This window comes from Bos indicus, chromosome 5 (assembly GCF_029378745.1).
Source record: "Bos indicus isolate NIAB-ARS_2022 breed Sahiwal x Tharparkar chromosome 5, NIAB-ARS_B.indTharparkar_mat_pri_1.0, whole genome shotgun sequence".
Classification (NCBI taxonomy): Eukaryota; Metazoa; Chordata; class Mammalia; order Artiodactyla; family Bovidae; genus Bos; species Bos indicus.
In genome coordinates, this window is record NC_091764.1 from 110,885,234 (window position 1) to 110,904,627 (window position 19,394).

Consider the following 19,394-nt stretch of genomic DNA (forward strand, 5'->3'; position numbering starts at 1 on the left):
AGCTGTGATGGGGCCCAGCCCTGGGCCAGGTGCCATGGTCAGGATGAGGCGTATGTTGAGTCCAGATGGGGAACCACCCCTGTCACCTGGAGCTGCTCATTGGAGGCACTGAATCTGGGGAGATACATGCAGGGAAGGGCCAGGACCTGCTCCCCGGAACTTGCAAGAGTCTGACTCTTCAGGGGACCTACCTCATCCCATCCCAACACAGGTACAAGGGACAAGGGTCTAACTCCTGTGGAGGGGGATTGCGACACCAACGTAGACGAGCTGAGTCAGGTGGGTCACTCCTGTCTCCTGCTCCACTGAGAGACGCAGGACAAGCCTCCTGCTTCCCAGTGGACATCAGTGGTGGCTATTAAAGCCACCTCCCTTTCTCCTGCCACCGTCAAACCCAGGAGTCACCAGAACAGGGCCAGCCTCGGGTCCCATCTCCCATCACAGCTGAGAAGCCTGGGTTTCTAAAGCTTGGGTTTCTAAAGCTTAGGAGGTAAGCCTTTGCGACGTTGTTTTGGCTAAGAATCCTTTCTCTTTTTCCCAAGAGCAGAGTCCCATGCAATGGCCAGATAAAAACCACACCACACACTCCATTAACCCTGGGCATAATTTATTTTTTGCATAGGCATAAATTAGAATCTGGAGATAAAAAAAAATTAAGAACCAATAGTGCAGCATTTGTGACAGGAGAGCGCAAACAAAACCTGGTTGTCTGGAGGCAGGGGCTGGTGCTGGAACACACAGGGGTCCGTGGGGCCTCTCTGTTGTTCCAGCCACATCTAGGAACTCTTCCAAGGGCACCCACCTATGCAGCAGCCCTTCCTGCCCCCTCCCCACAGGCCACAATGAACCACAGAGTCAGAACCAGACCCCTCTTGGCAGCCAGGTTACAAGGAACTGCATTCACCCAAGGCCCCACAGAACGGGGCTAGAAATCAAGCCCTTAGCTTCTCAGTTAAAAAAACAAGACCTTGAAAAATATATACACAATAGAGCAGGGCCTGCTGGGTCCAAAAGCTCCCACCTCAGCCCCGCCTCCATAGCCAACCCCCCACCCCCACCCCCACCCCGACTGCTCCCCATAGAAAATGAGTCAGAATAGAAACAATGAAGCAAGAGCTGAATGAGCCCCCAGGGATGGCTTAGGATCAGGGGCCTGATAGGGTGGGGCAGGGCCAACAGTCTACACCACCCCACCCCAGCAACACCCTGAATGTCACTCTCATCGTGTCACTGGGCCACCACAAGAGCCCAGGGAGCTCCGTGAACACTGCTGGCTGCCCCCAAAGACAGGTCTGGACACCTACACCCTGGGGGAATGTGGCAAGCTTGCTCTGGGGACTAGGTGGGCCTGAGCAGGAGAGGGGAGCAGAGCGGGCCCTAGTCCCAGCATCAGGAGAGAGAAGACAACTGCTGTCCCCAGCAGAGAGGCTCCTGGAGGCTCCCAGGAGCCAGACCCTCCAGGGTACAAGAAGCGCCTGGCCCACCCTGACCCAGGACACACACAGTGTGCAGAAGCCCTTCAGGAATGCTGTAGGCCTTGGCTGATGGCACTGGTGTCTGGAGGAGCCCAGCCACCCTCTCCCAGGAGCTTCGTGCCTGGGAACCAGTTCCGACCTGCACCCTGAGCACCCCCCTCACTGAGGGAGGGGGCACAGCCCAGCTGCCCCAGGCCCTCGCCTGTCTCACGCACGGCTTTGGCACCTGCTTCATCTGTGCAGCTCCCAAGGTGTCAGTCCCTCCACACGGGCCAAGGGCAGGCAGGTCTGGCCCACCTTCGCTGGACCGCGGGCATCACCCCGCTCTTCCCGCCTCAGTTCCCCACAACATGCTACATATATACACCCTCCCAGGAGGGAGAAGACGCCCAGTGCTTGGCATGCGGAGAGCGAAGAAGGAAGAGCGAGAGTGGAGCCTGCTGACCGCTCGAGCCGCCGCCGCACAGGAAAAGCCCGCGTGTTCTTTCATCTCCACTGCGCCAGGGCTCCTTTCTTGCTCCTGGAAGTCAGTGCGCTTCAAGCGTGTGCAGGGAGTTGGGGGTGCTGCGCACCTAACCCCGGAGAGGGGGCATGGCCGGCAGCAGCACAGAAAAGGCCTAGTGGGCGGGCTCCCCGTGCACCCTGAAGCGGTAGATGCAGGTGTACTCGGGGTGGCCCCAGTTAGTCAGGATGCGCAGCTCCACCACCTGGTACGTGGCCATTTTAGGATCCTGCAGAGAGAGAAGCAAAGGCTAAGAATTCGCAGACTGGAGGGGAGACGGCCATACCCAGGGCCAGACACCCTCTCCCTCAGGCCTCTGCAGAGAAACCAGACTTCAAAAATCCTGTCTTCAGGCCCTGGAACAGAGTTTCCAGCGGGTGGACCAAGAAGCCCCAGAGCCTTCTGAGGTCCTGCAGGGGCCGGGAACGCACGTTAAGGCTGCGTGAGGCACCCACGGCCACAGAAACACAACCTTACAACTGAACACGAGCACGATGCATCGTGAACTGGGAAAAACTCACAGGAGCTCCTTTTGACCATGAGCAGGACTACCTTTTAGGAGAGTCTGATATATGCTGATGTTGAAAAAGAATTCCTTCACCATGAACTAAGCAGAGTTTCTTTTTTTTGTCAAGTTCCCATCAAGCCTCTGTCCTGTACGCTTGTTTTCGGCCGCGAGCTGGAATTCTCTGGCCTGGCAGCCAGGCCTGCCTCTCCTCCTGCCTCGGCCCCTCCCCCACCTCACCCAGTTTCCCGCACTTGGACTCCTCTGGGGTGGCTCTCAGGTCACCTGGGCTGGAGACTGGGAAGCTATTTCTGACAAGGGCCTAGGAGACTGATGTCCACTCAGGTTGAGGCAAGAGGCCCCTGTCTGAGACCCAGCCAGGCTGTGCCGCGTGACACCCTGCCGGGCCACAGCCTCACTCAAGACACCTGCCCTCACAGCTTCCCCAACGTCCCCCACCTGGAAGGGCCCTGCCCTACGCCGCTTGGACGTTTTCTGTTTCATATCTCAGGCTGTGGGGGGGCCAGGCTGTGGCTTCTCACTTGGGACACTCAGTGCCTGGCACGGGGTAAGTACTCAGAAAACATATGGCGAATGGATGGGAAAATAAGCACATCACCTCTGCGAGCAGACCCGAAGCTCCTTACCTGGAAATAAAACGTCTGAATGGGCTCCCCGTCCTGGTCATAGGTGAACTGGCCAAGGGGCGTCCCTTCCTGCTGCAGGTCCTCATCGAGCCCCTGCAGATGAAGGGAGGACCCTGCCCTTAGCTGCGGGCCCCCAGGGAGGAAGGCCTTCCCTCCTGGCTCCCCCTGGCCCCCTGCCATCTGGCAGGGCAGGGACTGGCCTCCTTGGGGACTGCAGGGGTCCTGAGCTCTGGACACAGGGCTGCTGTGTGATCTGTGACAAGCTGCTTAACATCTTAGGCCTCCCGTTTTTTTTCTCTGCAGCCTGAGGCAGAAACACTGAACTGCCATTTCCCACCTTGGCACTGTCTTCCACATCTATGCCCTGCCGCCCAGCCAAAGAATGACCCTAGCTGTATCCTTGATAGAGACCCCCAGCCCCGCAGCCCCCAGGAGGGATACTCACAAAGATGGCAAAGTCCTTGGGGGCACTGGAGATGGTGCTGTTGGGCGACAAGGATTTGGGCACATGCTCTAAGGTGACAGCAGTGGGGCGGATGCGGGCAGAAAGGCGAACCACGGCAAAGCCCTGGGGACCCTGGAAGGCCCAGCAGTTGCCCGGGTGCACGTCTGGCTGGAGGGGAAAAAGGCGGGTCAGCACATGGCATGTGGCAAAGACAGCCTGCCCCAAGCGCAGCTCTTATGACCCAGGGTGGGACAGCCACGGAGGCGACACGGGGCGCTCAGGGTCCCACCTGGAGAATGACTCGGGGAGACTGGGAGTGGTACCACAGGGGGATGCCGAAGAGGCTGAGGAGGGCCGTCTTGGTCTCGTAGGTCTCGGAGCATCGAGTACTGATGACACTGGCCCCTGAGACAGGGAAGAAAAGCAGGGTGGGCGCCTGGGGCTGGACACTAGAAGGGGAGGGAGACCCAGGCTTAGCTGCCAGCCAAGGGAGGCTGAAGAGCGACTACTGTCCCTCAGGACAGGTCTTTACATCTGACCCAGACCACAGAGCAGAGTAAGCGTCAGCCCCGCCGCGGTAAAGGATGGCGCTCAGTGTATCCTGCCTTCTCCCACAGTCACTCGCCTTTGTGGTGAGTTCTGGGTTGGCTGATTTCTGCTGACCTCAAGCCCTGCTTGCTAAGCACCACGGCTGCCCCAGCAGATGCCAGGGGACCTGTCAGTGTGGGGCAAGGGGGCCCAGCAAAGGGAGGCGAGCTAGACATACCTCCCGACTCCAGAGCGTAGTCCACCATCCCGATGCGGTCCTCGCTGTAGCGCTTCAGAGCCTGGTTTACGATACGGTGCACCTGCTGAAACAGGCGCCAGCGCAGCTGTGATGGGGATGCCAGCCATCCACCTCTGCCCACTGTCGGGCCAGAGACCCGCAGACCGAGCCCCTGATGTCCAGACACACGTGGCACTTCCCCAGGCGTACCCCTGCCCCCTCACACCGGCCCCAAAACAAACATTGGAGGCTTCTGCATGTTACTTAGGTCCTGGAACCTGCCAGGGAGCTGGCTGGGTGGGACTGCAGCTCTATGGCTCCCAGGAGGAGAGCACTGTGTGTGGGGGGGGGGTCCAGGGACAGAGTCCTCACCTCCTCGGTCACCCCAATCACGCCTTCCCTCTGCAGCGTCAGCCCCAGGCTGGCCACGGCCTCCCTTGCCGACTTGCCCTGCATCTCGGCCACGTGGGTGAGGATCCTGCTCTCCAGGTCCCGCAGCTGAGCTTCCATCTCCTCTTGCTGAAGGAGCCCAGTGCGGGTTCCCCCACCTCTAAGAAGGAACTGACTGACCCAGGCAGGGAACTGAGACTCCACCTAGGAACCAAAACAAGGTCTCACTCTGGGAGGCTCACCAGGAAGGTGGAAGATGCCACCGCAGGGGCCTGGAGTGGGGGGTTGGGGGCGGCACCTGGCTTGCGTCGAGAGGCCAGGCAGTGAGTACAGGCCCCTCTGTAGTCACTCCAGTGAAAGGAGGGCCGGCACGTGCCTGCTCAGGCCACAGGGGGGAAGGAGGAACAACCCTCCATATTATTATCAGTGACAAAACGGGAAGACCTTCCATCAAAGAAAGCCAGCATCTGTGCCCAGAGCAGGGGTAGGAGGCACTCTGCCTCGCAGACTCCCAGGACCAGTGCAGAGGAGGGGTATTCCTGGGGAACCCAGAGGGTTCCAACTCACATCGTCCCGCACGGCCTGGAGCTGCTGGGGCAGCAGCCCCACCTGGTCCTCCACCAAGCTCTGCTTCAGGGTCAGGGCTGCCAGCTCCTGCCGCAGGCCTGCCAGCTGGCCGTCCAGCCGCCCCAGCTCCTTCATGGCGTTCTCCTGGAAGGACTCCTGGGTCATCCTACTCCCAAACAGAAGAGTAAACTGTGGGTCTCCAGTGAGGGGTAAGGCTATGCTGAGGCAAATGAGAGGATCCCCTAGTTGGCACCTGATATACGTGAGTGTGAGGCCTGCTCTCGGGGATTCTAAACTGAGGCTGTAGAACACAGCTCTGGTGCCTACTCTTGGCCTGCATATCCCAAGGAGCTAGTTATTATCCTGCTTCCCTCCTAAGCCCAGATCCAGAATTCACTGCCTCAGCTCTCACATCCTCCACCAGTATGGACGTCTGGGACATGAGGAGGCAGCCAGCATGAGGCAGCACAGAAAAGATGGTGTATCTATAAATGAACCCAGGAATCCCAATTTTCTGGCAGTGCCCATGATCCCCTACCCCGACCGCCACTGCCCCTCAAGGACAGGCTCTGAGCAGATGGTCCTGAGAAGATGGTCCACCATCTTCTCAGCCTGGGACACAGAACTCTGCTCCGGGTTTCTGCCCAGCAGTCCTGTCTGGAGGTGGGAATGGGGAGGCTGGAGATGAGCAAGCCTAGGACAGACGGAAGTGCCCATTACCTTTGCCACTCTGACTTCAGCTGCTGGAGTCGAGCCTCAGATTCCTATAAGCAGGAAAAAGGCACCAATTCAAGGACTGTCGGGCTCACAGCAATCAGTCTCCCAGAGCAGGATCTGTTCCTTTTGGGGTCTCTGCTTAACCACATCCCCACCCCAGAGCCTCCTGGCTGTTTCAGCAAATGTCACACTGGCCTCCCAGTTGATGTCCTGATGCGAGCCTCACCCCGTAACTACTGTGCTCAGGCGTTCAGCCGTTCACTCGTTCATGCAGCATGTTATACCCAGCACAACAGGCCACTTGAAAGTAGCCCTTCCTGTCCTCTGGCACACTCCCGGGGGGGGTCTTTGCAGAGTGTTCCAGCCCAGGGGGATTCAGTTTAAGCAGAAGTCAGGAGACTACACATCCTTCTCCCCATTCTATGTCTAAGCAGACCCTTTGGGGCCAAGGTGTCTCAGCCCAAGAAGAGATGATGAATTGGATCAAGCCCCAAGCTCACCAACCTGTGAGGCCTGGACAATCTTCTTGAAAAGGTCTTCTGAGTCCTGTTGATGCTCTGATCTCAAGGTGACCAGCTCTTCCTATCAAGTATAGGAGAGAGGCTGAGGATTCTAGTGAGCCGTGCTCAGAGGGCCACTTAAAACCAGTAAGTGGTGTAACTGAAATTCAAACCAGGCCTATTTGATTGCAAACTTCAGCTCCTAGCCTTTCTGCTACAGTGCCTTTCTGGAAAGATGCAAGACTCCTCTCGGTGTGCGTGGTATGCCACACCTACATGGGCACCGTGCCAGATGCACTACAACCTCTTGTTCTCAAGACCAGGGACAGGGCAGACAGGAGAGCCTCCGTTGCAAAGAGGAGGAAAGTAAGGCTTAGAGAAGGTAACTGCCAAGTGGCAGAGTGTCTGACCCTGAAACGGCAACACACTGCAGCCCCTCATGTCGGGGTGTGGGGCCTCACCCCCTCACACACCCAGGGTGCCACCCATAGAGAGGGCTGGAAGGCTCCTCAGCTCCTGTCCCCACCTGGATCCGAGTCATGTCAGGGGTGTGGGGCCTCACCCTCCACCCACACACCCAGGGTGCTACCCACAGAGAGGGCTGGAAGGCTCCTCAGCTCCTGTCCCCGACCTGGATCCAAGTCATGTCAGGGGTGTGGGGCCTCACCCCCCTACCCGCACACCCAGGGTGCCACCCACAGAGAGGGCTGGAAGGCTCCTCAGCTCCTGTCCCCACCTGGATCCGAGCAGCAGTGTCCCTGCGGAGGTCCTCCTTCAGGGCAGCCTCGCGGCGGCTCACCAGCCCCTCCAGGAGTGCCAGGGTGTCCTCGTGGCTCAGGCCACCACCTCCGCCTCCCTGCCCGCCAGCCCCCTGCTGCAGCTCCAGGCGCTCCAGCCGCATGGCCTCCTTTTGCCAGCTGGACGAGAACTCGGCAGCGAGAGCGTCCAGGCGCCGCTCCAGCGAGTGTACCCGGGACAGAATGCGCTGCTCAGCCTGGTGGGGCAGGGAGGGAAAAACCACAGAGGTGAGGCATTCATGACAACAGAGCTTCCTAAAGAGAAACGGAAGGAAGTCCCAGAAACACACAGCTTGTCGACTCGATTAAAAGGCAGGAGCCTACTGGGAACAGAGGTTGGGCTTTCAACTTTCAAAAATTCCATTTTTAAACTAGGCAGTATTTGTATGACTCAAGAAGCAAGCAGCAAAGTCAAGGTCCTAACCTCTGCCCCATCCACCCAGAGCCCTGACCACCAACCCTTCCTAGGCAACTACTTTTTAATGCAGATAAAAGTAAATACAAAGATAGATTCATCCTTTACTTCCCCCATTTTACAGAAAAGCTGGTCCTGAAACGGAACTGTCTTTACTAGTGATTAAAAAAAAGTTGCCACAACACATTATTTTGTGAAATAACAACATCACGGTCAGGAAAGTACTTTCCACCAAAATAAATGGTTAAAAATGTGCTGCCAAGTTAAATTCAGCAGGATGCAAGCAAAGTTCACATAACAGTAATTAGAGGACAAAGAGTTTTACATCTTCATCGCAGAGCCCAGAACCTGTACACACACACTGCTGTTGTCTATGCACTCATCACCCCTGCCACCTTGGACCCCAGGCATCTTGAGGGCATGGCCTGGGCCTGATCCATCTTTGGTCTAAGGCAAGATGCAGAAAATGGCCACTGCCTGCCCTCCTCCCCACACCTGCACCCCCTGCAAGTGGCTTCCCAGGTGCTCCCATGAGAGGGGGAGTTTCTTTCCCCCTCCGTGAATCTGGCCAACAGAATGTAGCAGAAGTGAACCTAGTCCTTGAAGTCTGGCCTGACTCCACCCTCCTGGAACCCTGCCCGGTTGCTGTGAGAGCAAGCCCAGGCTAGCTGGCTGGACATCAAAGGTACAGCCCGGCCAGGCCAGGCCTAGACCAGCCACCCCTGCTGACGCACCAGTCCACCATGGATGCTCTAGTCAAGGGGGCCTAGTGAAGATCAGCTGCCCTTGCTCAGACCAGAAAAGCTACCTAGAGGACCTGTGGATTCACAAGATAGTCCAATGCTGGCACTTTTCTTTTTGGCCATACTGCCGCTTGCGGGCTCTTAATCCCCTGACCAGGGATCAACCCCGTGTCCCCTGCAGGGGAAGCGCAGAGTCTTAACCACTGGACTGCTGCAGGTGACCCTCCAGTGCCGGTAATCTTAAGGCACTGATTTTGGTGGTAGTAGGTAACAGACCAGGATATTACTTGACTCCCAGAAGGTACTCAGTAAATATTTGTGATACTGTATTAAAAAGGAAGAAAGCAATTTGTCTTATTTCTTTTCCTTCTGTTTTCTGTGCTTCGTAGGATGCAAACTAACTTTAGGACAGGTCTGAGTCACATTTAAGTGCAGGCAAAACTTCCCCCCAGCCCCTGCACCACGAACAGTAGAGAAAGGAAGGTGTCCTAGGAGACAGGCAGCATCTCATCCGCTGGGAGTGGGAGGAGTGAGGGCAAGGAATGTGATGGCAAATGCAGGCCGAGAGTGGTGGGGAGGGGGCGGGTGCTGCAACCCTAAGATGCTCACCTGGAAATGTGGGGATGAGTCTCTGGACTCCCACACCTCACGCTGCCCAATGCTCCCCTTCGAGGCCCACCAGGAGACCACAGCGGGGTGGAGCGTCTGCAGCCCAAAGGGATAGAAGTACCAGGCTCCTGCACACAGAGGAGAGGTTAGTTACTGGGGCCGGGGCCCAGCGAGGAGGCACACGCCAGGGAGCACGGCAGATTCACAAGTAGCGCTCGTCACTAGCCTATCTCACTCATGGGAGCCTCGCTCCTGTCGAAGGTGGTACGAGGGACGGAGGTTCCCCCACTGAGGCAGCAACCTCCACCTGACGATCACAGAGTATAAGCATTCTCACATCCCCTCAGGAATCCTCATCTTTCCATAGATGGTAAAGCCTGCAGGAAATCACTGGAAGCTGAGGACTGTCCAGGGATGGAACCCAGAGGCCCTGAGGTGCTTCTCAGTTCAGACTGTACAGCAGAATCACCTAGGGAGCTTCTCCAACAGCGTCTGGCCCCACCTGGCAGGGAGTGAGCTTGCTGGCCTGGGCGGATCCCCCTGCAATGAGTTTTAAAAGCTCCCCAGGTGACTCTAATGGTTGGCCATAGTTGAGCCATCACTGGAACAGAATCCACCTGCTCAGAGAGGCTGCCTGTGGCCCCAGAACAGAGCACAAGGCTGCCACACACAGACATATTGCTTTAGGAGCCGCCTGTTTTTACTCCTGAGCTATGCGTGTGCATGTGTGTGAGTGTACAAGTATGCATGGCGGTGATGCACCTGGAGAAATCATACTGGCGGTGGGGCCTCCAGCCTGGTAAGATGCCACGCTTGCCACACAACTGTTGGCCTCGAGCAGGTGCAATGGGAAGCATGTGACCACAGGGCTTTAAGTCAGACCCTCTGGACAGGCCTTTGCTTACTGCCCTCCCTGAGCTGGTCACTCCATCTCTCTGCCTTTCAGACTTTCTATGTGCATCTCCTCATGAGGTTGTGATGACCTTGGCTCCACCAACCCCCTGAGGGGATGGTGAAACAAACGGAGATAACACAAGGGAATGTGCTTCCTGAACATAACGCTGTATGATCATAAAGTCATTAAAATTGTTTTAAGAGTGATACCCAGTTTCCACTGAATAGGAACAAGCTGTTCTTATAAAAGCAAGGGAATCAACACTTGGAAAGATGTCCTGCTGCTGCTGCTGCTAAGTCGCTTCAGTCATGTCCGACTCTGTGCGACCCCAGAGATGGCAGCCCACCAGGCTCCCCTGTCCCTGGGATTCTCCAGGCAAGAACACTGGAGTGGGTTGCCATTTCCTTCTAACAATGCATGAAAGTGAAAAGTGAAAGTGAAGTCGCTCAGTCGTGTCCAACTCCTAGTGACCCCATGGACTGCAACCTACCAGGCTCCTCCGTCCATGGGATTTTCCAGGCAAGAGTACTGGAGTGGGGTGCCATTGCCTTCTCCGAAAAATGTCCTACTTTGGTATAAATTAAAGAAATACAACTTCAGTAGATGCTAAAAAAACCAAAATAATAATAATAAATAATAATAAAGCATGGTCTTTAGTTATAAATTGGTAACTTTGAGCCTGGGGCCACAGGGGACGCTCATAGTAAAGTGTTGCGATTATAACTGTAAAAAATTGTGAAAGTTCAATGATAGAGATCAGGACAACGTGGAACATCTTGCAAATGAAATGTAATTTAGTATCTTGGTGCAAAAAAGTGCCCTTACTTCTCTTTCCTACTTCATTGTTTTGATCTTAAAGACAGCTGAAGCCTTACTGGAGTAATAACTCACTTACCCACGCTACATCCTGATTTGGAATGGAGGGAAAGTGAGTGCAATGACAGTGTCAGAGTCCCTGCCTTTCACCCCAGCACTCCTGTAATGGGGCATCTTCTGGCCCCGTGGCTTCCAAGGATGCTCTAGACATGCCAGGCAGTCCAACAGAGACACCCAAACCCACAAGATCGGCAGGTTGGGGCATTGCCCCTTCCATCCGCTGATCACCAGAGGGCCCAGGACAGCCAGACAGGATGTTGCCCAGGCTTGATCCGACCCCGCCTTGTCTTTCCGCTTACTGTAGCTTTTCAGTGTCCCTCCAATTTTCACATTTCTGCTCAGTGCCACCCTCGGCGCACGCTCTGCCTGCCCCTCTGGTTCACCAGCCCCGGCTCCACAAGGACAGTCCTCCCTTCCCAGTGACAGTGGGCAACTCACCATAGGTCAGGCCGGTCAGAAGCAGCAGCAGCAAGAGGAACCACAGGAACATCTTCAGGGATGAGAAGCGTCTGGACCACAGGAGGGGAGAGAGGGTGGGTGGAGGGGTCAAGAGGACTCCAGGGCCTCTGGGTGCCCTCAGGGAGTCCCTAGAGTGCTGAGCTACAGTTGGAGGGGACACCCTCAAGCCTCGCATCTTGCCAGGGCCAGACTGGATGCTGAGAGCTTTACCTGCAGAGCTTGGAGTGATGGGGACAGTTCTGACTCTGAATTGTATTGATGTTATTAAAAATAAATCCTGGGGTCCTTGAATAACCTAAAACTCTTATACATAGAGGTCTTATAGGCAAGCAAATATAGAAGAAAAAAAAAGTTAATTCCTTAAACAGACAATGTTTCTTTTAGAAAAATGAGGAGCCTTTTTTGGTGACATGAATTCATCCTTGCTCGTCTTTTCAGCATAGTTGGCTGCCTGCTCCAACCAGGTTTAGGGCCAGAGGGACCCTAACCTCCTGGTTCAGTGTTCCTTCCTTTGCCCAAGGACCAGCTCCCCAAATCTGGCTCTACTGGGTCAGGGACTTGGGGAACAGACCCACAGCATCCTCAGGCCACACCTGTTTGTGGCTTCTGAATGCAACATGGGAAACCCTGGGGGCCAAGAGTACCACGCCCTCGATGCCGGGAAACACAACTTGCCGGCTAGAGCCTAAGGCCTGGCCCGTGAGAGTAAGGCCGAGCTTGTCTGAGACTCGGCTGGGCTGGTGTTTAGCAGGAAGTACCAGAGAAGAAACAAGAACCCGTGTTCTGGAACGCTCCCTGATGAGCTACCAATTCAAGGAGCAAAACCTGACCCTGCGTCCCGCCCTCTGTCAGGCAGAGCCGAGCTCTGGGCGTCCACTCCACGCTCTCTAATACAAGCAGCAAATACTGGGGAAAAACCCTTCAGAGAAACGGTCGCATACAGGTTTAGATGCTTTACTGGCCACCCCCCTGCCCAGGGCCTTCTGATTCCTTGTCAGTTTCGCTCACCTGGTTAAAACGAAGACGTCAAGGAGGGAGGCAGCTGTGGTCAAGCGGTACCAGGTGGTGCCGATCCACCAGTAGAGGAGCCCGAAGAGCCGGCCTGGAAGAGGGCCCATGGAGCCCAACTGCCACCCTGAACCATCGGCTTGCGGGTCTCTCCCCGCGGCCCTCCCTGCCCTGACCCCAACCCTGACAGCCAGTGCACCTCTGTCCTGTCCCACGCCTCCCAGTTCCCATCATCCCACCCACCACCCACCCGTGATGCCAACGCCCTCCATCCCGCTTCCAAGCAAGGGTGTTCCTGTGGCTCTCGGCTCCCAGCGATTATTCTGGAACAAGCTTCTCCCAGTGGCGCTACAGTCTCTGTAACGGAGTTGGATGCCCAACCACAGAAAGATGGGCGAAAGTAACTGCCGGAGAAAATGGACGATCGTGCACAGAGCAGTCCGCACCCACCTGGAGAGGTGACCACCATCCAGAGCAGAGAGCCCACCCGGGAGACAGCATTCCGTAGCCGTGACCCTGAACCCTGGTGGTCTGTCTCCGAGTAGCCTGCGGGGTGGTGGGGGGAGAGGGAACAGCTCAGTTGTCTTCATGTTTTCATTTTTTTTTAACTGTTTTTTTTTTTTTGGCTGCACCACATGGCATGTGGGATCTTAACTTCCCCAACCAGGGGTGGAACCCACACCCACTGCGGTGGAAGCACAGAGTCCTAACCACTGTCCTCCTTCTTAAGAGCTCTGGAATATGGAAGACGGTCACTGTCTGCTCCTCTGGCCTGTGAGCTGAGACCATGTGTCACTCTCCTTCATGTCCCCAGCTGACTCAGGCTGGCAGGCAGCAGGTCAGTAAATGCTGTTGGAGTGACGTGCTCGGCTCCCAACGTTCTATTTCCCTCGAACTCCTGTCTGCTTCCCTCTGCTTCCCAGCAGTCCCTCAAGCCACTCAGAACTGGACTAAGGAATCAAGCACCTCCTGTGTGTGAAGGCTCACGCTAAACACTTGCTGGAAACATCAAAACAAGGGAACTGGCCACAGGCTGCTCAGGGCCTCGTGGAGCCTGGCCATCGGAGCCCAGCATGTCCAGAACCACCCCCAGCCTGGCTCGGGTACCATGGTGGCCCAGCAGCGACCTCCAGCCAGACATGGGTGCTCTCCCAAGCTGTCAGGGCACCCTCCCCGGCTTCCCATAGGCCCAGGAACCTGGCGGAGCATCTCCCCGAGCCTGGGGAAGGAGGACGTCGCCTACCTACGTAGTCATCCTCGGAGGAGTAGCCCGAGGAGGACCCGAGGAAGTCCTCGGAGAGCTTGTTCTCCGGGAGCCCGTTGGGCTTGCTGCTGTCGGTGCCGCCTGTGCCTCTCCTCCTCCTCACCCGCAGGTCCTCACCTGCGGAGGGAAGAACTCGGGGTTCTCCTGGGGCAGATGCTCCAAGGAGGGAGGTGGTGTGCTTGGGGACACCCTGATGAGCATCTCTGATGGGCAGATGGAATCTACTCTGAGCCCCTCCTGAGCTCCCTTGAGTCCAAGGATGGGTGAACCAGGACCCACCCCTGTCTCCTAAGTCTGGAGCAGACACGTGGCTACTTCATCATCTGAAAGGACCTGGGAGTTAAGACACCTGGCTGCTCTCCCCAGGATTTCCAAAGGTGGGGCACCCCTCTTCTGGCCCAGCAGTGGTTAGGGAACGCCCTGCGGGGGGTGGGGGTAGATTTTGAACCATAAATTTCCAAAGGAAGCCAAGGCCCCGGAGGAGGGTTGCGGATACTCACTCCAGTAGGGGTCGTCGAGGAGGGAGTGCCTGGTGAGGGAGGCAGCGATGGAAGCGGCCCGCGGGCTGCCGATGTAGGACTCCCTGACCACGGACTCGCTGTAGTAGGAGGTGTGTGTGTCCGAGGAGGGGCCTAGCTGTGGCGCTGGGGAGAGGCGCTTCGAGTTGTTGGTTTTCTTCTTCAAGGTCCTGTGGGAGGTCAGCCAGGAGGGGAGAGGCCAGAGCAGGCAGGTGAGCCGGCCTGGAATGCTCTGCCCTCCTACGGTGAGTGGCGTGGGGAGGTGGGGGTCGGGTGGGTAGCTGTGTTGCTAAGCAACTAACAACCCCCATCTGCTGACTGCCACGCAAAGCAGGTACTTTCCGTGCTCCCATTATCTCTAAATCTCACAAGCAGTTAGGTAAGATCAGTGAGGGAGTCAGGATTCAAATCCAGGTCTCGAACTTCAAAGCCCCAGTGTTCTTTCATGCTTCCTGATGGATTAGTCGTTTCTGCCACCCACTGAAAACCCAGACAAAGCCGACCTGGCCTCGGAGAGCTACTCAAAGCCTCCTCGGGGGGCTGTCATCTGGGCCTTGCGCCTGCCAGGGGGCAGGATGTGAGGGAGGGACGCCTGCCTTAGCTCACGTCCCAGGTGCCCTTGAACTTGTTCATGTCCTCAGCTGCTTCGCTGGCCTTACTGAGGCCCTACAGACGGATGGATGGTGAGGCAAGCGGCTATGGGTCTGGCACAGCCATCCACAGCAGAAGGGGTTCCTGTGAGCCCAGCACTTGGTTTTGGGGTTTCCGGCCTGGCTTATGCTTGAAACTGCCTCTCCTCACTTCCTGTTCCCTGAATATAAAACAGCCCAGCTTAGAGAGAAGAAACAGCACTGGGCCCTGGCACCCTCGGAGGTGTGGCTGACCGGACATGGGCAAGGTCTGGTCTCTGCCCACGGAAGTCACAACGGCAAGAGGCAGCACGGTGAAGGGCCCAAGACATCTGCTCGGTGGGTCGGGGGACCCATGCGGGCTGGGGGTGGAGGTGAGCCCCTACCTGAGAGGGCTGTCCTTAAACAGGGTGCTCTGACTCCCCATCACTGAGCTCCCTCCGCTGCTGCTGCTGCCGCCATCATCCTCACCCTGGGAGGAGTAGCGCGTTAGGCGCTGGCTTCGCCGAGACATGATGAGGTGGGCGGGGGGACCCTTCCCCTGAAGGGAGTCTGGGGAGAGAAAGGCGGCCAGGTGAGGCTTCCAGGGGCCGGCGTGGCAGGGGCAGGGAGGAAAGACAAGACACAGCCTCCCAGCAAACACACACCCCTCTGCATTCAACCAAAGAGCTTGACATGTGGGCGAGACCCGGCGTTGATTAAGCAGCCCCGCCCCGCCCACCTGCAGCCCTCTGCACTCTGCCAGCCTCTTTCAAAACAGGTTCATAGGATTTCCAAACTTTCAGATTATTGGATGCTGAGCTCCGAGATCCAGAATTGGGCCTTCTGCAACTTCTGACACGAGGCGGAGCTCGTAGCTAGGTAGCTACAGGTGCTAAATAAACACCGCTCCTCACTGCTGCCCTGCAGACTCTCCAGTCCAGCCTCTTACTGGGCTGCCCAGTCCTAAAGCTGTGCCCGTTCTTGTTCTAGCTTGTTTCCCTTAAGTGGGACATGCATTTCTTTCTTTGTAGCTGTATCCATTGATTCAGAGCCCCAGTCAAACTCTGACTCCAGAAAACCTTTCCACGGTAACCCCCGCTTACATTCTGCTAGAGCCTGCGTGCCTAGCCTATTAGTGATTACTGGCCTGCAACATCAGTGCCTCTTGATATGATGCTGACGGTGGTGATAAAATACTCAGTTAAATGCCTCCTGGGTACGGGGCTCCTGACATACTCATCTCTGATCCTTATGATCAAGGGAGGTATCACCGCTCCCACTGTACAGTGGGGAACCCGGGGGCACTGAGAGGATCAGTAACCTGCCCATAGATCAGTAACCCAGGCTGTAAGTGACAGAGGCAGAGGGTGTGCTGCGCTGGGGCCTGGATATTTCCATTCCACCAGGAAGTTTTCAAGTTGTTTCAGAAAGGTGTTGCTGTGTCCCCAACGAGAGTCTTACATAGCCTCCATTATGTTCAGAGGGCTTCCCTGATAGCTCAGTTGGTAAAGAATCCGCCTGCAGTGCAGGAGACCCTGGTTCGATTCCTGGGTCGGGAAAATCTGCTAGAGAAGGGATAGGCTACCTCCTCCAGTATTCTTGGGCTTCCCTGGTGGCTCAGCTGGTAAAGAATCCGCCCGCAATGCAGGAGACCTGGTTCGACCCCTGGGTTGGGACGATCCCCTGAAGAAGGGAAAGGCTACCCACTCCAGTGTTCTGGCCTGGAGAATTCCATGGACTGTATAGTTCACACGGCTGCAAAGAGTCCAACCGACTGAGTGACTTTAAAAAAAAAAAATTATGTTCAGAACAGGCTGTGGACAGAGCTGTTACATTACAAATATTGGTTAACAAACTAACAAAACAGGCCAGTGGAGCAGCTGTGTGAGATTACTGTGTGAGATTACAGCCTCTACCAGCCAGACCAGTCACCACAGTGGGTGGAAACCAAGGCTCTGGGACGAGGCCAAGGTGAAAAAACCTGGCAAAAGGCGGCATTCTACAACACAGGGGGATTAATAAACCTTTCAGCTCTAGAAACCCAAATTCAGAATCTCTGATAAACCCTGTGAGCACTCCAAACATGGTGCCTTTGTTGGCCTGTGTTACAAAGTCACTGTTACACTTTGGCCCTAGTAGTACTTGTGACTTGTTATCACTTCTAATATTCCTGGTTGATACTTTTTTTTAAGCTGTGCTCAGTCTCTGTTGCTGCAGCTGCGCGGGCTTCTCATTGCAGTGGCTTCTCTTGTTGCAGAGGGTTGGTGCATGGGCTTAGCTGCTCTGGCATGTGGAATCTTCCTGGATCAGGGATATAACCCATGTCTCCTGGCATGTGTTGGCAGGTGGATGCTTCACCACTGAGCCACCATGGAAGCCCCTCCTGGTTGATACTTAAATTACTACTTCTCTGGGTTGTGAGGTGGCCATAGGCTCTAACACATCCCAACTCACTATGGAAACCGGGAGATCTAGTTGGTCTGGCTAGAGAATTCTACAAAGTTCTCTTCTGGAACATAAGCAGTCTCATGTCTTGGGACTTATTGGTGTCCTCACAGGTAGGATGCTCACCTGGCATCATCCCTGGTTTAGGCCGAGGTTGGTAAAGGGACCAACTGGTAGTAGCCACAGCAGGAAGTTGGCTTGGGTCCTTGTCTATATTCAACTCCTTATAAGGTAATTCCACCCCCACTACTACCCTCCCTACCTGAAAGCTCCAGATGCCCACACAGGCACAGGCTCCTCCTCTTAACCCTGCCCTGATAAAGTTGATGAAGCTTTTGCCCTGGGGCAGGAACAAAGCAAAATGTTTATGCAGAACTCAGGCTGCCGTTGGCAAGAATATAAAGAAATATGTAGATGGAGAGGTGTGTGTGTGTTGGGGCTGGGGGAGGGGTTGCTGAAAACCATCAGCAGTGCACACCCTCCCAGAGGGGTGCCTTTTCATCTTTCTCCTAGGGTTCTGCTATCACAAAACAGTTTATAACTGCTAACACAAAACTGAGCCTGGGTTTCACAAGATGAAAAAGGTCAAGGCTCTGTCCTCCAAAACAAAACAAGAGGTGAGCCTCTAGGAGCTCAAATCTTTTGCATATCAGAAGACACCGCCCCGGCAACACACACACAGTTAAGATATCCTCGAATAAAACATCCCTCCCCACTTTTGAGCTGACCACATCCTTTTTTCAACTTCACCTTTCCCGCCCTCATCACAAACTTATATGGCAGTATCCAGCCACTCTTCGGACTTAACCTAGATCTTGGCAACCTCCGCCTGACGTTTTCACACCGCATTCCCTCGTGGGATGGGCAAACCGCTCCAGGTGCTAACTCTCTTCTCCCTTCATGCCCTACTGGCTGAACCTGCGGGAGATTTTTCTTTCTCTCTCTCTCTCTCTTTTTTTTTTTTTTTTTTACCAACCACGCGCCTGTCCCTGCCTCTCTGCTCTAAGTAACACTCCCGCCCCCTATTTGTTTGCCTTTTTATTTTTTTTTTTAGAACTGAACAAAATGGGCCTCCTCCCTATTACCAGAGTTCTGACAGGCGGCGGAAGAAGCAGAGAACTGCCAGTCCCTAGAAACTGCCGAACTGGCACGAAAACGCAGGCACCGGCCTGGGCCGGTTTGGACAGCCGGGTCTCCGCTTCCCTCCTCCTGGGGAGGTTCGGCCCGGGGAAGTCCCGCCCGGAGACATCCGCCCTTTGGGCCGACCAGTGGGGCGGCCAGTCCCGGAGGCGGGGGCCCGGCCGCGGCGGCGATGAGTCAGGACGGCCTTGGCGCTTGGCCCTTCTCGACTGGCCTAGGGGCGTGCTCCGGGCGGGGCTGCAGCCTGGCCCAGCTTGGCTGGAGAGGAAGAACCAGGCCTGGGCAGCTCGGCTCTGGCCGGTGTGGCCTGACGATGACCCCGGGGTCAGGCCGGCCCGGGACCCGCGGGGAAGGGGGCGAGGCCGGCCCATCACCCTCGCCCGGCGCGCCCGCCCACCAGAGGCCCACGGCCGGCTGTTACCTGCCTCCGCCGCTGCTCCGTACAAGGCCGGGGGCTTCCGAGGCCCGCCGCGCCGCCCCCCCTTACCGCGTCGGAGTCCGGGGAGCGGCGGTCGGCGCGGGGACCCGGGGAGCTCGGGGAGAAGAGGCAGGAGGGCTGGCAGGCGGACAATGCGGCCCGCGCTGAACTGCGCTGCGCGCGTGGGGCCGGACGGCGCGCGCGTGGCCGAGTGTGTATGTGTGCGCCTGTCAGTCAACGCTGACAGGCCGCAACCCATTGGCCAGACTCCGCCCGCGTCACCGCCCACTGCCACCGCCCATTGGGCGGTTTGAACACAAAGGCTCCCGGCTCGCCCCGCCCGCCGCGTGGGCCCAGCGGGCGGGGCAGAACCAGACCAGAATCCGCGCGTGGGAGGCGCGGGTGAGGGGGCTGCGATCCCTCCCTGCTTGGGTACTTGGCTGAAGCCGGCCTGACTGCGCACTTGACTCTGGGTCTGGTGGCTGAAAATACCTGAGACCTCTCCTAGCGCCGCCTCGCGCGCCTCACCCCACCCGCGATCTTCTGCGTCCCAGTGCTCCGCAAGCTGACTACATAGGGCCGGGGTGCCAGGACCTTAAAGGCATTGAAGAGGGCACGAGGAAGTGGGGAGCAGGGGACAGGACGACCCCTGATGGCCTAGGGCCTACCTGGAGGGGTAGCA

General features: G+C 56.5%; 2 protein-coding genes across 7 annotated transcripts in view; one reads left to right on the forward strand and one right to left on the reverse strand.

The window, feature by feature from the left end:
* The window catches only part of GTPBP1 (GTP binding protein 1), a 26,214-nt gene extending 23,630 nt beyond the window's left edge, over positions 1–2,584 (forward strand). For all 3 annotated transcript variants that reach the window (XR_011566846.1, XR_011566845.1, XM_070790418.1), the window contains one exon: positions 3–2,584. Coding sequence is in view for 1 of the 3 variants with exons in the window: in XM_070790418.1 (XP_070646519.1) it covers positions 3–8 (6 nt within the window). In the remaining 2 variants the exon portion in view is untranslated. The remainder of the gene's footprint in view (positions 1–2) is intronic.
* Positions 591–18,943, reverse strand: SUN2 (Sad1 and UNC84 domain containing 2). 4 transcript variants are annotated; one of them, XM_019961816.2, is made up of 18 exons: positions 18,716–18,943; positions 15,114–15,279; positions 14,081–14,268; positions 13,560–13,697; positions 12,767–12,862; positions 12,317–12,410; positions 11,288–11,358; positions 9,079–9,206; positions 7,251–7,508; positions 6,519–6,596; positions 6,018–6,061; positions 5,298–5,463; positions 4,713–4,934; positions 4,341–4,422; positions 3,864–3,979; positions 3,575–3,742; positions 3,130–3,222; positions 591–2,206 (listed from the first exon to the last, which is right to left on the reverse strand). In XM_019961816.2, the coding sequence occupies exons 2-18, from the start codon at positions 15,239–15,241 to the stop codon at positions 2,093–2,095; spliced, it is 2,184 nt and encodes a 727-aa protein (XP_019817375.2). In that variant the 5' UTR covers positions 15,242–15,279; positions 18,716–18,943; the 3' UTR covers positions 591–2,092. The 4 variants fall into 4 exon arrangements, with proteins under 4 accessions (XP_019817375.2, XP_019817374.2, XP_019817376.2 ...); XM_019961815.2 differs by having other exon boundaries at positions 4,341–4,425; positions 18,716–18,942; XM_019961817.2 differs by having other exon boundaries at positions 4,341–4,425; positions 18,782–18,941.
* Between the last annotated feature and the right edge of the window lie 451 nt (positions 18,944–19,394).

Bases quoted from the DNA above. Each gene is read 5' to 3' on its own strand.
- SUN2 (XM_019961815.2), bottom strand. From the start codon at position 15,241: ATGTCTCGGCGAAGCCAGCGCCTAACGCGCTACTCCTCCCAGGGTGAG. The intron at 9,207-11,287 runs GTGAGTTGCCCA...CTCTGTGTGCAG, and splicing joins TCTGACCGGCCTGACCTATG to GAGCCTGGTACTTCTATCCC. The intron at 3,980-4,340 runs GTATGTCTAGCT...TCCCTGTCTCAG, and splicing joins CTACGCTCTGGAGTCGGGAG to GGGCCAGTGTCATCAGTACT.